The 17,368-nt window shown below is 36.3% G+C and overlaps 1 protein-coding gene across 2 annotated transcripts in view; it reads right to left on the reverse strand.

Annotated features, from left to right (window-relative positions):
* Window positions 1-17,368, reverse strand: part of LOC149787282 (NEDD8-activating enzyme E1 regulatory subunit-like) — a 176,003-nt gene that overhangs the window by 112,131 nt on the left and 46,504 nt on the right. For both annotated transcript variants that reach the window (XM_089977816.1, XM_089977815.1), the window contains exons 6-8: window positions 12,791-12,870; window positions 5,198-5,307; window positions 1,542-1,651 (exon numbers count right to left, since the gene is read on the reverse strand). In XM_089977816.1, coding sequence (XP_089833942.1) covers window positions 1,542-1,651; window positions 5,198-5,307; window positions 12,791-12,870 — 300 coding nt within the window. The remainder of the gene's footprint in view (window positions 1-1,541; window positions 1,652-5,197; window positions 5,308-12,790; window positions 12,871-17,368) is intronic.

Genomic DNA, 17,368 nt, shown 5'->3' on the forward strand with positions numbered 1-17,368 from the left:
GAATTTTGTACCATCGCTGAGGACAGCAATCAATCTAATCATTTACAATTTGAAAAAAAATGTAGTAGCTGTGGTCAACCATCATGCCCGATTCTGCTGATCCATAAGAACATATGAAACATGAATGTACAGTTTAAGATTTAAGAAAAAAGTAAATGTGTATATGACATTTCAAATCCAGCAGCTGAACACAGGCAGAGATGCGAAGGAACAGCTCCAAAAGGCACCACTGCCTCCAATTTTTTTCTCTGTAAGGCCATTCTTAAAGCTTTTCTCTGTTTGCTCTCTCTCTCTCTAGTAAAAAAAACTACTAATAAACTTTAGTAAACAGTGGAATGATAAACAAGAACTGAGCTAGATAATGATAAATGTAAGCAATCATCTGAAATAACAGTATTTAAAAATTAATTGGTTTCAGGGTTATTTTGAAGCCAATTCAGATCTTTTGGATATATAACAATGTAAGTTATTCATCAAAAACTGTCACAGAAGGAAAAAAGAAAGAAAAAAAGAAATTCAAGAAACAAATATGAATGACTGAAGGAAAAACTAAAATGAACTTATTTACATGAATTAAGGATATTCAAGTTAGCCTCCAACTGCTGCTTTAATATTTAATGGTGACTGGCAGATGAGCATTACACCTATTCATCATGGTGGCCATTACACCTATTCACCATGGTGGCCAGGTAATGCAGTGAGACTTCTCTAAACTGAATCTTCTGTAGCATGCCCCCTTCTATTGACTGGGCACATAGTTTGTTTCCAATAAGACCATTCTAATGCTAAATATATATCTGTAGCAGGACCGCTCCGGTGGCCTAGTGGTTAAAGCGTCCGCCTCGGAAGTGGGAGGTCGTGGGTTCAAACCTCAGCAGAGTCATACCAAAGACTTACAAAAATGGTACTAACAGCTGCCTCGCTAGGCACTCAGCATTAAGAGGTTAGTGTTAGGACTGGTTGGACTGGTGTCAGGATAATGTGACTGGGTGGGACATCATGCTACATGTCTGCAGCATGATGCCCCCGTGCTAATGCTACATGTCTGCGGCATGATGCCCCAGTGCTAGACATCACTATAAACTGCCACACTGCAGACATCATAGCAATATGACTGAAAAACTGTTAAAGCTACATTAAAAATCCTAATCACACACACATATATATATCTATAGCATGCCCTCTTCTGTAGACTGGGCATGTAGTTTGTTCCCAATATGGCCAGTCTAATGCTAAATACGCATCTGTAACATGCCGCTTTCGATAGACTGGGGCATGTAGTTTGTTCCCAATATGGCCAGTCTAATGCTAAATACACATCTGTAACATGCCGCTTTCGATAGACTGGGGCATGTAGTTTGTTCCCAATATGGCCAGTCTAATGCTGTAAAGCTTTATACAACAGCCAAAACATGTCAAGTTTAGAAACATTTTACTGCATATATCCATAGTACGAACTTCAATGGATACTGAATTCATAAGAAAAAGGCAGATTTCATCAAGAATACCCCAAGTTGTAGGATTGCATATATATGGCTTACTTTACTGTTCATAGTTTCCAGATGAAGTGAGTCACAGTATTGGACAAGAGCTGGAAATGGTCGATCCAGGCGAAGATCTTCATGTGTGTTGTCTGGATGAGATTCAACAACTGAAGTAGAATTCAAAAAAGAAAAATGTAACTGATGAGGGAAGAATATTTGTTCACCATAATAATGACCAGATTTACATAAAATGTCTAAATCTCAAAAAAAATTTGATTCAAATATACTGACCAATAAATAAAATTGATAACTTTATAGGTATATTTTTAATTCAGATTTGGCCTTTTCTGTCTGTAGAATTTTCATCCTGAAATTGCTACAGAATTTCTTGCCCAAAAGCTACATGGAAGTTCAACAAGATTTAAAAAGGCCCAACAGCTGAAAAATTGATTTCATGGCAAGAAAGAATAGAAAGTTCATCTACATATATACAAAAATATGCCATGTCTGTCTACATATACATAAGTTCAAAAATATGCCATGGTTGTCTACATCTGGTGGTCTTTGTGCATAATTGCACTAACAAGTCATGTATGAAAAATAACTTCAAGTCCTAAATGTTAAAAAAAGTATTTGAAAAAATTACTGCAATGGCATAAAATTGAATCTGGTCATTTTTAGAGGCATATAAACATGTCTATCGAATTTCATTTAATATGCAGTTGGTGCAGTTGTGCTGAAGTTTCTCAGGTCTGAAGGATGTGTGAGAAGTGAGCTAAAGGTTTCCTACCTGCTGTAATCTGCACAATTTATCAGCTTACTATCAAATTTGGTCAAATTCTGCTTACTTGTTTTTGGAAGAAAAAATTATCATGGATTTTTTTTTAGCAATGGAGGCCAAATTTGATAGTGAATCAGCATCATTTGAACAAAGTTGAAAGTCTTTATGCCACAATGCTTTTTCTAAATTTGATCAAATTCTGTTATGCGCATTTGAGATCTTTTAAATGCTTTCCTATTTTTATATGTTCAATGGTTTTGGAGAAGTCATTTCAAGTTTCTATGCAGAATTTCGCTTTTCTCCTGACATGAATCTGATTTTCCTCGATATGGACATTTTTTTAACATCTTCTCCAAAACATTTTTTTTTATAATGCTCTATTCAGTCCCATTCCGCAATGAGCTTTCTAATAAGTATTTGTTCTGTATATTATGTAACAGATGATTGCTGTAAAGAGCTCTTTGATTAGTCAATGGTCAAAAGTTTGTACTTGCCCAATGAATCATCGCATGATGGAAACTGACGGGACTGAGCATGAATGCTAAACATATAAAGATTCATCCTGATCTCAGACAATATAAAAATCCATCCTGATCTCCTTGACATAGACCCATACACCTAGATCAAGCCATTGGCCACATAGTAACATGAGAACTGACACAGACCCATATACCTAGATCAAGTCATTGGCCACATAGTAACATGAGAATTGACATAGACCCATACACCTAGATCAAGTCATTGGCCACAAAGTAACATGAGAATTGACATAGACCCATATACCTAGATAAAGTCATTGGCCACACAGTAACATGAGAACTGACATAGATCCATATACCTTGATCAAGTCATTGGCCACATAGTAACATGAGAACTGACAAAGACCCATATACCTAGACCAAGTCATTGGCCACATAGTAACATGAGAATTGACATAGACCCATATACCTAGATCAAGTCATTGACCACATAGTAACAAGAGAATTGACATAGACCCATATACTTAGATCAAGTCATTGGCCACATAGTAACATGTGAACTGACACTGACCCATATACCTAGATCAAGTCATTGGCCACATAGTAACATGAGAATCGACATAGACCGATACACCTAGATCAAGTCATTGGCCACACACTAATATGAGAACTGACACAGACCCATATACCTTGATCAAGTCATTGGCCGCATAGCAACATGAGAACTGACACAGACCCATATACCTTGATCAGGTCATTGGCCACATAGTAACATGAGAACTGACACAGACCCATATACCTTGATCAAGTCATTGGCCACATAGTAACATGAGACTTGACATAGACCCATATGCCTTGATCAAGTTATTGGCCACATAGTAACATGAGACTTGACATAGACCCATATACCTAGATCAAGTCATTGACCACATAGTAACATGAGACTTGACATAGACCCATATACCTAGATCAAGTCATTGGCCACATAGTAACATGAGACTTGACATAGACCCATATACCTAGATCAAGTCACTGACCACATAGTAACATGAGACTTGACATAGACCCATATACCTTGATCAAGTCATTGGCCACATAGTAACATGAGACTTGACATAGACCCATATACCTAGATCAAGTCATTGGCCACATAGTAACATGAGAATTGACATAGACCCATATACCTAGATCAAGTCATTGGCCACATAGTAACATGAGACTTGACATAGACCCATATACCTAGATCAAGTCATTGACCACATAGTAACATGAGAATTGACATAGACCCATATACCTAGAGCAAGCCATTGGCCACATAGTAACACGAGAATTGACATAGACCCATATACCTAGATAAAGTCAATGACCACATAGCAAGATGAGACTTGACAGAGACCCATATACCTAGATCAAGTCATTGGCCACATAGTAACATGAGAACTGACACAGACCCATATGCCTTGATCAAGACAATGGCCACAAAGTAACATGAGACTTGACACAGACCCATATGCCTTGATCAAGTCATTGGCCACATAGTAACATGAGAATTGACACAGACCCATATACCTAGATCATGTCATTTGCCACATAGTAACATGAGAACTGACACAGACCCATATACCTAGATCAAGTCATTGGCCACATAGTAACATGAGAATTGACACAGACCCATATACCTAGATCAAGTCATTGGCCACCTAGTAACATGAGAACTGTCATAGACCCATACACCTAAATCAAGTCATTGGCCACACAGTAACATGAGAATTACCATAGACCCATATACCTAGATCAAGTCATTGGCCACATAGTAACATGAGAATTGCCATAGACCCATACACCTAGATCAAGCCATTGGCCACATAGTAACATGAGAATTGACATAGACCCATACACCTAGATCAAGTCATTGGCCACACAGTAACATGAGAATTGACATAGACCCATACACCTAGATCAAGTCATTGGCCACATAGCAACATGAGAACTGACATAGACCCATATACCTAGATCAAGTCATTGGCCACATAGTAACATGAGAATTGACATAGACCCATACACCTAGATCAAGCCATTGGCCACATAGTAAAAAGAGACTTGACATAGACCTATATACCTAGATTAAGTCACTGGCCACAGAGCAAGATGAGACTTGACAGAGACCCATATACCTAGATAAAGTTAATGGCCACAATGATAACTAGATAAAGATGAGTACATACTGAAGCTATATTCCAAATCCCAAAAGTGTGGGATAAAATGAAATTGAACAAAGAGGAAAGAAACAAATTTTAACACTGAAGTTAATCTAGGGTGTTGACATACATTTTGATCTACATACAGACAGATGGCAATGGACACTGATACTAAAGTAATTGTAATGTTAAAGTTCTTCAACGTTAGCTCAAGAATAAATGTAACTTACTTTCAATTATGAGATGGGCTTTTACCTGTATGTTCCTTGATGAATAATCTCATGTAGCCAATGAAACCATAGCAACGGCATACAAGAAGTGGTATATTTTTGCTCCAAAGGTGATTCGATAACTTTGATAATGCTCTGAAATATGAAAACATAAATGAATGGTTGAGCACCTGATCTGACTATACAAAGCTTGAAAAAAATGTTTTTTTTTTTTCTAGCTATCTGACAACTTTAACTGAACATACGATTGCATTCGTAACTTAACCAGCCTAATCATGGACATGGCAACCAGCTATCTGACAACTTTAACTGAACATACAGGTGCATTTGTAACTTAACCAGCCTAATCATGGACATGGCAACCAGCCATCTGACAACTTTAACTGAACATACAGGTGCATTTGTAACTTAACCAGCCTAATCATGGACACAGCAACCAGCTATCTGACAACTTTAACTGAACATACAGGTGCATATGTAACTTAACCAGGCTAATCATGGACAGGGCAACCAGCCATCTGACAACTTTAACTGAACATACAGGTGCATTTGTAACATTTGTAGGCTAATCATGGACAGGGCAACCAGCCATCTGACAACTTTAACTGAACATACAGGTGCATCTGTAACTTAACCAGCCTAATCATGAACACAGCAACCAGCTATCTGACAACTTTAACTGAACATACAGGTGCATATGTAACTTAACCAGGCTAATCATGGAAACAGCAACCAGCTATCTGACAACTTTAACTGAACATACAGGTGCATTTGTAACATTTGTAGGCTAATCATGGACAGGGCAACCAGCCATCTGACAACTTTAACTGAACATACAGGTGCATTTGTAACTTAACCAGCCTAATCATGGACACAGCAACCAGCTATCTGACAACTTTAACTGAACATACAGGTGCATATGTAACTTAACCAGGCTAATCATGGACAGGGCAACCAGCCATCTGACAACTTTAACTGAACATACACGTGCATTTGTAACATTTGTAGGCTAATCATGGACAGGGCAACCAGCCATCTGACAACTTTAACTGAACATACAGGTGCATTTGTAACATTTGTAGGCTAATCATGGACAGGGCAACCAGCCATCTGACAACTTTGACTGAACATACAGGTGCATTTGTAACATTTGTAGGCTAATCATGGAGAGGGCAACCAGCCATCTGACAACTTTAACTGAACATACAGGTGCATTTGTAACATTTGTAGGCTAATCATGGACAGGGCAACCAGCCATCTGACAACTTTAACTGAACATACAGGTGCATTTGTAACTTAACCAGCCTAATCATGAACACAGCAACCAGCCATCTGACAACTTTAACTGAACATACAGGTGCATTTGTAACATTTGTAGGCTAATCATGGACAGGGCAACCAGCCATCTGACAACTTTAACTGAACATACAGGTGCATTTGTAACTTAACCAGCCTAATCATAGACACAGCAACCAGCTGACAACTTTAACTGAACATACAATTGCATTTGTAACTTAACCAGCCTAATCATGGACATGGCAACCAGCTATCTGATGACTTTAACTGAACATACAATTGCATTTGTAACATTTGTAGGCTAATCATGGACAGGGCAACCAGCCATCTGACAACTTTAACTGAACATACAGGTGCATTTGTAACTTAACCAGCCTAATCATGGACAGGGCAACCAGCCATCTGACAACTTTAACTGAACATACAGGTGCATTTGTAACTTAACTAGCCTAATCATGGACATGGCAACCAGCCATCTGACAACTTTAACTGAACATACAGGTGCATTTGTAACTTAACCAGCCTAATCATGGACACAGCAACCTTCATAGTCTACTTCAACATGGTCTAATGATGTAATCTTCCCATTTTACAAAATAATTCTTCAACAAATGAAAAATGACTTCTTACCTGGATAACACAAAATATTCAGTTATTTTGAGCAGTTAAATGAATGTCAGTTTCACAAGTAAAGTAAATAGCAGATGAAAACAGATGCAGGAATTCCTGTGCTGATTGTCTATTTTTGCCAGTCACTATGGGTAATTTTCTGCAATAACTGGTAGGTTTTCCTTTACAAAATGTGTTATTGATATAGGTGGTGAACTAGTAAAAGTATAACTGTACCAATTTAACCAATAATGCCTTGCAGAAATGACCCAAAATGACTTGCAATAACAGCAAATGTTTACAGGAATTTCCATGTCTACTGCCATCTGCTATAAATTAGACTTCAAACAGAAACTGACATTCATGTACCTGCTCAAAACAACATGTTGCTGGTAAAGCAAGCCATTCAGCCATAAATTTTTATATCCCCGAGTCTCCACTCAGGACTTACGGTTTAAACAGTGTTCCAGGTACAACAAAGAGTCCATATTCCCTATGAAAATGTTACTGTTGACCCCAACTGCCTCCTCTCCTGGGGATAAACATTAAATAAAGTTCTACAGTAAATTATCAATGATTACACCTTTCAGCAGGCCCCATTAACCAGTGTAAACATTAATCATCATTCCAAAATTAAGACTAAAATGATCCTGATAATGAAATGTTAGAAGTTTTGTAATTAATGGGTTTGTTTTGCAAATTTTTTCATTACATTTTAACTTTTAATCTTCTTTAAATTAATAAGTTTAACTTTCAACTGGAACTATATAGCCAGTATTGTGCTGACGTGCCATCTAACCAACCTGCACATTTATTCTAATAGGGAATAAAAGACATAAAGCAAATTTTATTATGGTTTTTAATCACTGTTCTTAAAAGCTGCTTAAGTAGATATTATAATCACTATCCACTTCTAGAATTCATATTTTACTGGATGAAATTCACTATCCACTCCTGGAATTCATATTTTACTGGATGAAATTCACTATCCACTCCTAGATTTCATATTTTACTGGATGAAATTCACTATCCACTCCTAGAATTCATATCTTACTGGATGAAATTCACTATCCACTCCTAGAATTCATAACTTACTGGATGAAATTCACTATCCACTCCTAGAATTCATATTTTACTGGATGGAATTCACTGTCTACTCCTAGAATTCCGATTTGATTGGGTGAACATTTATCCCTAGAATTCAGATTCAACTGGGTGAAATTTACAGGTTTTGAGTAAGCCTGGAGTGTCAGGCAGAAGTACAAGTATAGTTCATGCATCAATAATTTGCTTGATTAGCCAGTACTGATAAGGCCTCACATGAAAATCAAATTCCTATACTCATTCGCATGCACAATACAGAGTGATGGTAACTTATCGTAATTAAGGCTACAATGTCCACGCACAACGAAAACAATGCTGTTTAACCAAAATGATCAGAAACTCAAGCTTAACCCCGACCTGTACATTAGACTTAGAGCTGATGCAAGTGATGACTGTTTACATGTAAACCATTCTGCATACATACAAATGTTTCATTTGTTGTATGTCATTTACCTCTTATTTTGACAAGATTGAGTTTTTAAGACCTGACCTTGTTAAATTTATGTAAAACATCTGCAGGTTCATCATGATACTTTCTGATACTTCATCATATATGTGCATGGTAAAAAACCATCACGCAATCAGATGACACTGTGCAGACATGTGCATGATATGCTTTTGTAGAATCTACCATGATTATAAAACAATGCAGAGGCTCATAAACTATAAATCCTGTTTCTTTAAAAATAAAATGTTACTCATCAAAAGTTATGTTAATGAACATGTTTTGCAGTGGTTAAAATAAATGATTCAAAGAAAATTTTGTCAGGAAAGTAAATCAACTTAAGTTTAATGTGCGGTTCAACCAATTTGCGTCAAGTTCAGCTTTTCCTAGAAATGCAACATTCAATATGATCCTAATCCAATTTTAAGAAAAGACCAGACAAATCTTACAAAACAGTCCTCTTAAGCAGAAATGTAGACATATATTAATTAATTGTAACTGACAATTACTGCATCACTGACAGCCATGTCTGTGTATGTTTACACAGTTACCAATTTTGTAACCTAAACTGTTTATATTTGTAAATGTTGCTGACTTGATCACAATATACCATGTAGAGTCATTAATTTGGAACATGTGCCAACTAATAAATACATTTATTCCAACTTCCAACTACAACTACAGATTCCAAGTAGGCTAGAATGTACATAGAATGAAAGCATAACATGGAGTGCACAGTGACAGTCCTTGGTTGTAAAGGTATAGTACTAACAGAAATGCATCCAACAGTCAAGATTTATGATCAGAACATGAAAAGAACCAAAAAAATGAATTTTATAAACAAAGTCTGTTAAGCATGAAACAACGGACACATTACTTTTTGCAACAGGGATGTAGAACCTATAAAAATGCATCCACTCACAAAGCTTCATCATTCTAAGTAAGGTGGATGTAGAACCTATTAAAATGCATCCACTCACTAGCTTCATCATTCTAAGGTGGATGTTGAACCTATCCAAAATGCATCCACTCACTAAGCTGCATCATTCTAAGTAAGGTGGATGTTAAACCTATCAAAATGCATCCACTCACCAAGCTTCATCATTCTAAGTAAGGTGGATGCAGAACCTATCAAAAATGCATCCACTCAGCTAGCTTCACAATTCTAGGTAGGATGGATGTAGAACCTATCAAAAAGCATCCACTCACCAAGTTTCATCATAAGCAATAGGACAGAATGTATAGAGCATGCCAAAAACTTGGTTGGTCAGGAGCTAAATGCAAATACTTAAAAAAGCCAGAAAAAGATTAAATATAGGTCACAATGAGCTTCTTTTGTTATAAGATTGTGGAAGAAAATATGCATATCAGCATCAATTTCATGATGTTAGTATTAAAAGTTTTAAAGAAATAAACATAAAACACAGAATGTAAACCCAGTCAGTAATGCATAAAATATGAGCCAAACAGATCTACAACTGAAATAAAGAATTGCTCATATCAGGATGCATTCCCTCACCAAGCATCATGTTTCTTAAACTGGTTAGTACAATATGTATGTAGCATGCAGGACACATATATGGTTATGACTTGAGTGCCAAACCATAAATTGTGCCATTAAAATGTGAAATGAGACTGCTAATGTTTTGTATGTGTGTAGTACTAAAACAAATGTATGCAACTGTGATGTTTAATGATTCAAGCATGAAAAAATAAAACACAAAATTTAACTTAAGTCACTGAAACTTAATTGTTGGTCACAGTGACCTACTTTTAAGGTGAGAGTTTAGGACTGATCAAATGCATCTTCTCACTAAGTTTCACGACTCCAGGTATAACAGTATTATATAGGAGGCAAAAGATCTATCAAATCATGAGCTAAAACTAACTTAAACCAGACAAATGTTAAAAGTAGGTCACAGTGACCTTTTGTTGCATGGGAGTGGTACTAATAGAGATGCATAAAGTAATCTACTTCAATGACTCATTAACAGAGCTTGAGAACTATATACTTAAAACACCAAATTTAACAAGTAGTGAAGCATGAAATATGTGTCAAAGTGACCAAACTTTGTAACAAAGTGTAGCACTCATTAGGATGCATCCCCTTACCAAATGTCATGAGTATATGTATATATACAAAGAAAAAAACAATAATGGGTAATGAGAAAAATGCAAAAACTAAGCCAGTAAATTGTAAAATATAAGTCAAAGTGGCATTCTTTTGTTGCAAACATGTAGTACTAATAGAAGTACATATAATCATCTAGTTTGGTGATTCTAGCATGAATAGACAGCTTGAAACTAAATTTAAACACAACATTTAGACAATCATATAGGCATTAAAGATCAATCACAGTGACCAAATTTTGTGATGAGTGTGTAGTACACATCAAGATGCACCAAGCTGAATCATATAGGTATTCATAAATCTGGTGTAATTCCAGCATTCTGCAGTAAAGTTGTGACAAAGCTGGGAGGATGGGCAACCAGGGGCCTTATCTCCTCTAAATGGTGGTCTGAAATGCCTTAAATTATACTTGGCCTGAAATGTCTTAAATTATACTTGGTCTGAAATGCCTTAAATTATACTTGGTCTGAAATGCCTTAAATTAAATTATACTTGGTCTAAAATGCCTTAAATTATACTTGGTCTGAAATGCCTTAAATTATACTTGGAGAATTCTCACAAATATAAAGCTGCAAGATGAATTTTTGATAGCAATCCAACAATGCTTGTTAAACTAATGCTTCAGAGACAAAATTCAGGAGACCCATCGGGGCCACAACTTATGTACATGACACTGTGGAGTGCTAAAAATGAAACTCATTCAAGCTCTCAACAACATAAAAGTACATGATTAAAGTCCCCTGAAAATGTATGTGTCAGAAAACAAAATCAGGAGGATGTGCAATCAGGGGACATAACTCATACAAATCATGTCATGGAAGGCAGAAAAGCAAACTTATTAAAGACGCCATCAAAATGCCACATTTGGCTGAAGTAAAAAAAAATCTAAGTAAAGTTATGCTACATAAACCAAAGTATGTAGGATGGGAAATTATGTGCCATAACTACTGTAATCAGGGCAAAAGCCATAAAAGGCACAACTGAGTTAACATTAAATTGAATTAGAACATGTTGAATGGATTATGAGCTATGCCAATTACGAGTCACAGCCTAAACAAAGATTTTAATCAACAAGGGCTATAATTCTATCCAACATGCAGATGGGACAAAACGCATGAATAGCACATCTAGGTACAATGTTCTTATCAAATTCCATCCAAATATGTTGAATGATTATGAACTATATTGATTTCCAACATCACATTATAATCCGCTGTTAAGTTACAAGTAAGACCTAATGATTCTCTGAGTTATGCCAGTTGAGGTTCATGTATATCATTGCCGCCATGGTAGCCAGATTGGTCTTAGTATAAAGGGATGAAAATGTAGACAAGATACTCTTTTACTTACTTCTGCCTTTCCTATCATTACTATTCTACCTGTCCCATCACTACCTTCCTTCCAATATTCTTGACCACATGCCACCCATGGTTTATCAGTCAAGTTTGACCATGTCAATATATTTATAGATATAGAGATAGATTACAAGCAACATCCAATGTAAAGCTATGAAATTAATTGTCCTAACTATCTCCAGCAATGAAGTTAAAAGTCATGACTGGCATATTTAGGTCTCAAAGAAAATGTATGTACGAAATTGCATCAAATATGATGAATGGCTCCGTAACTACATCTGATGTAATAGAGATTTAAAACTGATAGAAGTTAGGCAATAACTCTCACTGTCAAAATTGGACCTAAAAAGACCAAATATCATCCACTTAGTATTGCAGAGCTATTATGGTTAAAAGAAGTTTGAATGGTTGGAATGACAGATGGACAGAAAGATGGAGAGAAAAGTTGATTATTATAGCTTATTATAGCAACTTGATGCAAGGCCATAATAATGCCATGGCAGAAAAATAGGCTTGAAAGTTACACTACTCGTTTTAGAATATATGTGCAAACTATCCAGATGTGATTTATGTAAATAAAGTGATTCAAAACATGAAATTTTTTGTAATGTATGGGTTAAAAGAGTTTTTCACAAGGATCCAAGAAATAAGTTATGAATTTCTAAACGAAGCAAATACCTTTCACACAAGTTGGTGGCCACAACTATAGAAAACTGAGAGAAGAAATCTGGGTTGGAATCAAGCAATTTCTCAGCATCCTGGAAAAGACATCATGCTGATGAATATTTAATTGTCAACTATGGCTGATTTACAAGCAACTACCCTATAACCATAAATACACTTACTGGACAGATAAATTTATAAATGAAACTGACATTGACCCTCGTGGTAACCCCTAACTCCAGGACTTGACCCATGGGGCATAACTTAGAAAATATTGAGATACCCCCATATAACCATACATATACTTACTGGACATGAAGATTCAAATTCATACATACAATCAACTTTGACCTTTAGGACCATCTCTACTCGAGAAGACTTTGCCTCTTGGTCCTACCTTGGTAACTACTGAAACCCCACCTGATAACCATACATATACTTACTGGACATGAAAATTCAAATTCATACATACAATCAACTTTGACCGTTAGGACCATCTCTACTTGAGAAGACTTTGCCTCTTGGTCCTACCTTGGTAACTACTGAAACTCCACCTGATAACCATATATATACTTACTGGACATGAAAAAATAAATTTTTATTAATGCAACTACTGTTGACTCCAGGGTACATCCTTACCCCAAAGGAACTTAACCATATCTTTAAAACTTTCCATATCCCCACCAAATAACCATGAACAGAGCAACCAACCTTAGTGATTGTCTTTATACACTAGTCACCTGGCCCTGGTTTCACTAAAATTCTCAATGTTTTTCCTCGAATTGAGATTTTATTTTGCTTATTATTCTCCAGATAACGCCTGTATTTTATGTCTGAGGAATATATAGTGAAAGTCAAATTGCCTTTTTAATTTTAGAACTTAAGACAGAGAAATCTTGTTAACCTTGAAAAAAGAGTTCAGGAAATTATCACATTTTATAGAAATCTAAAATATTTCCTCAAAAATATGACAAGAGGACAATTAACGGTTATATGAGGGTAACTTAATTCCCACATTGACAACCACATTCAACACAAATGATAGGTGGTAAATGTGCACCTTTAATAAGACCTGGACAACCAAGACACCTTCCTTGAGTCCTTAACAACCACATTCAACACAACTGTGACTAGCACAGCCAAGACAACCAAGACACCTTCCTTGAGTCCTTAACAACCACATTCAACACAACTGTGACTAGCACAGCTAGCGAAACCATTGGCTGAAGAAGGGCAAAAGGAATCGTGAAGGAGCTAGAAAATACAGAGAGATAAACAACATGATCAGGAAAAGCATGAAAACGGCAAAGGAATCCTGCATAGAAAGACAATGCTGCAAAACTGAAGACAGTCTGAGTAGAAATGACAGCAAAGTGGCCTATCAACTGGTGAAAGATCTCACAACCCATAAACAAGGGAAAACTACCACCATCCAAGACAAATCAGGAAAATGCCTCAAAGAAGATCAAGAGATTCTCAAACGATGGACAGAATACTGCTCTGAATTGTACAATCATAAGACCCAAGGAGATCCAGCAGTACTAAATTGCCCTCAGGCAGAAGAACATGATGACAACCTCATTCTTCATGAAGTAGAAATTGCAGTTAGGTCACTGAAGAATGGAAAGTCAGCCGGTGTTGACAACATACCAGCAGAGCTCATTCAAGCAGGAGGAGAAGAGATAGTCACAGTCCTGACAACAATCTGCAACAAGATATGGCAAACAGGAGAATGGCCCACCACATGGATTCAATCCTTGGTCATTGTACTTCCCAAGAAAGAAAACTTACAGCTATGTCAAAACTAATGAACCATCAGTCTGATCAGTCGACAGAACAAAGTCAAGTTGAAGATAATTCTCAACAGACAAAAGCCTCAGGCAGAGAAAATTATTGCTGAAGAGCAGGCAGGCTTCCAAGCAGGAAGGAGCACCAGAAAACAAATCTTCAATCTCAGATTCCTTTGCAAGAAATACCTTCAGCATCAGCAGAATCTATACCATGACTTTATAGATTTCAAAAAGGCCTTTGATAGGGTATGGCATGCAGCCGTATGGGCAGCTATGAGGAAGTAAAACATCAGCTCAAACCTGGTGCAGGTTGTTGAGCACCTCTATGACAAAGTCACAAGTGATGTCCTCATCAATGGCAGCAGAGGAGATTGGTTTCGAACAACAGTTGAAGTCAGACAGGGATCTATACTGTCACCTACACTCTTCAACATTTTCCTGGAAAGGATCATGGAGGATGCCTTGCATGACCACAAGGGTACTGTCAGCATTGGAGGAAGAACAATCACCTACCCTCGCTTTGCAGATGATATTGATGGTTTAGCAGGAGATGAAAAGAACTGGATGACATGACTGAGTGCCTCAACACAACCTCCACAGCATATGGTATGGAGACTAGAGCAGAGAAAACCAAACTATTGACAAACAATACCAACAGCATCAGTGCAGAATAAAAGGTCAGTGGACAGAAGCTGGAAACAGTCACAAGCTTCAAGTACTTGGGATCCATTACCACAGATGAGGGCTCCAAAACAGAACTACTTTGCAGGATTGCCAGACAACAGCAGGATTGCCCTGACAACAGCAGCAATAACAAGGTTGAGACCAATATGGAAAGATACCAACATTCCCATAATCATAGGGCAGTAGAGAATAGCGAAAGATGTAAAGTCAACTGTGGTGCCCCAACGACCTCTTGGGTTAAGGGATTGATGATGATGAAGATGAACTTAATTCCAGATACAAACTGAATGTTCTGTGCAAAAAGCATTGTTGACAAACTTATAAATAAGAAAGATTAAACAAAATAATCTCAATTCAAGGAAGAAATTTTGAGAGGTTAAGTGAAACCTGCCTGGGCTCCATAGCCATTCCTATCTCACCCTGTGATAATTTTCTTGTCATTAGTCATGAATTAAATGGTCACCTGCTTTTGTGGTCAATAGCAAGATGTATCCTGCAAAAAAGTAAGCCCTTCCTATGTACTAATGTTCATTATACTAAATATCAAATTCAGTTTTCAACACTGTTTATGGCTGTTGTGTTGCTTGTTTTAATGTCACTTTTAACAGACTAATGGCTACATCAGGAAATGGGGGTTTAGTGACCTTCCCAAAGACCCATGGAGGTAGACAATCTGGGATAGCTTGGGGAGGTATCTGACCTGTGACCTTTGGATTATGAGTTTGATGATCTACCAACTGTGCTACTGCTGTTCTTCATTTCTTTCTTTAAGTGGACAGGAATTATTATAAGTCAAAAACAAGAGACCCAAATGAGCTTAATATCACTCACCTAGGTAAGTAAGAAATGAATACTTGCGAAACCAAATTTAAACATGTAGTGAAACTGTGGGGTGAGAAAAAAATGATTGGAGGACTTAATTGCTATATTCTCTGTTAGGAACATTGGATTGATTAATGTTTAAAACTAATTTTCCTCCTCCATTAACCTAAACTGAATCATAATTACGTGACCCAATTTTATTTCTTTGTAAAAATAACTTACCAGTATTACTCAATAACATGAAGTTTTTTGATAGTTAGACATACACACACCCTCTATATAATTACTTAAATAACCTACTATCAATTTCAACCAACCATGATTAGCAAATGGTATGCAAAGTAGCCATTATAAAATCATGTTTACAGGAGTCTGTGTTCAAGAGGCACCAAAATTAGTGGGCAAAAAGTGAAAATCAACACATGCATCATCTCTATTACTGTTATCTATAAATGAATTAAATGTGGTATGGTCAAAATGTTTAAAAAATCTTACATTTGTTTCTTAGCTGTTTTTTTAAATTCTGATTCATGGTCAGAAAATGTATAGGGTTGGCATCTAGGATATTGCAGAATCTGTCAATTTAGGTTAATTACTGTAATTTGGAAGTAATTCTGGAGACAAGCACATAATAATATGCTTGACTAATTATATGTAAAATATGAATGCAATAAAATATGAAATGTACTTGTGACAGCAGAAAAACAACAAGTATTTCTGACATCTTAACATAGCAATACCATTGTAGGGTGCTAGTGACTTTTAAGTCTTGATGGGCAATGTGGTTACTGGTGTTAATCAGAAACACACAAACATTACTTACCTGGTTTTTAAACATAACACATCAAATTAATTCCTTATATCTATTAGTTTACTTATGATTTCTTTTTTTTTTAGTTTTATGTTATAAGCAAATTAATTTCCAATGATATATATAAAAAATTAGTCAACTTAAAACAATCTAATTTTTTAATTATTTATTTTACATATATGTTTTTATTTCATGTATTTTCTTCATCTTCAAATTATAGATTATTCAATTTAATCCCTGAGGTGTATTGGTTTGCTAATTTTTTTAATTTAACATTATTTTTTTAAATTTTAAATGCTTTCAATGTAAAACCTCGACAAATAGTAACTGAGTAATAGGTGCATCCCATTGTCGGTCATAGCTAGTTACCCATATTTCATGATGTACACAGGCGTTTTACCCTTGGGTCTTGTACAACTGTTTAGTACTTATAGGAAGCATATGCTAGGTGTGGGCACGGTAATCTCAAGAGCTGATCAGGTAGTG

The sequence above is a fragment of the Sinohyriopsis cumingii genome, chromosome 12, assembly GCF_028554795.1.
Source record: "Sinohyriopsis cumingii isolate HCF-2022 chromosome 12, ASM2855479v2, whole genome shotgun sequence".
NCBI classification, from domain to species: Eukaryota; Metazoa; Mollusca; class Bivalvia; order Unionida; family Unionidae; genus Sinohyriopsis; species Sinohyriopsis cumingii.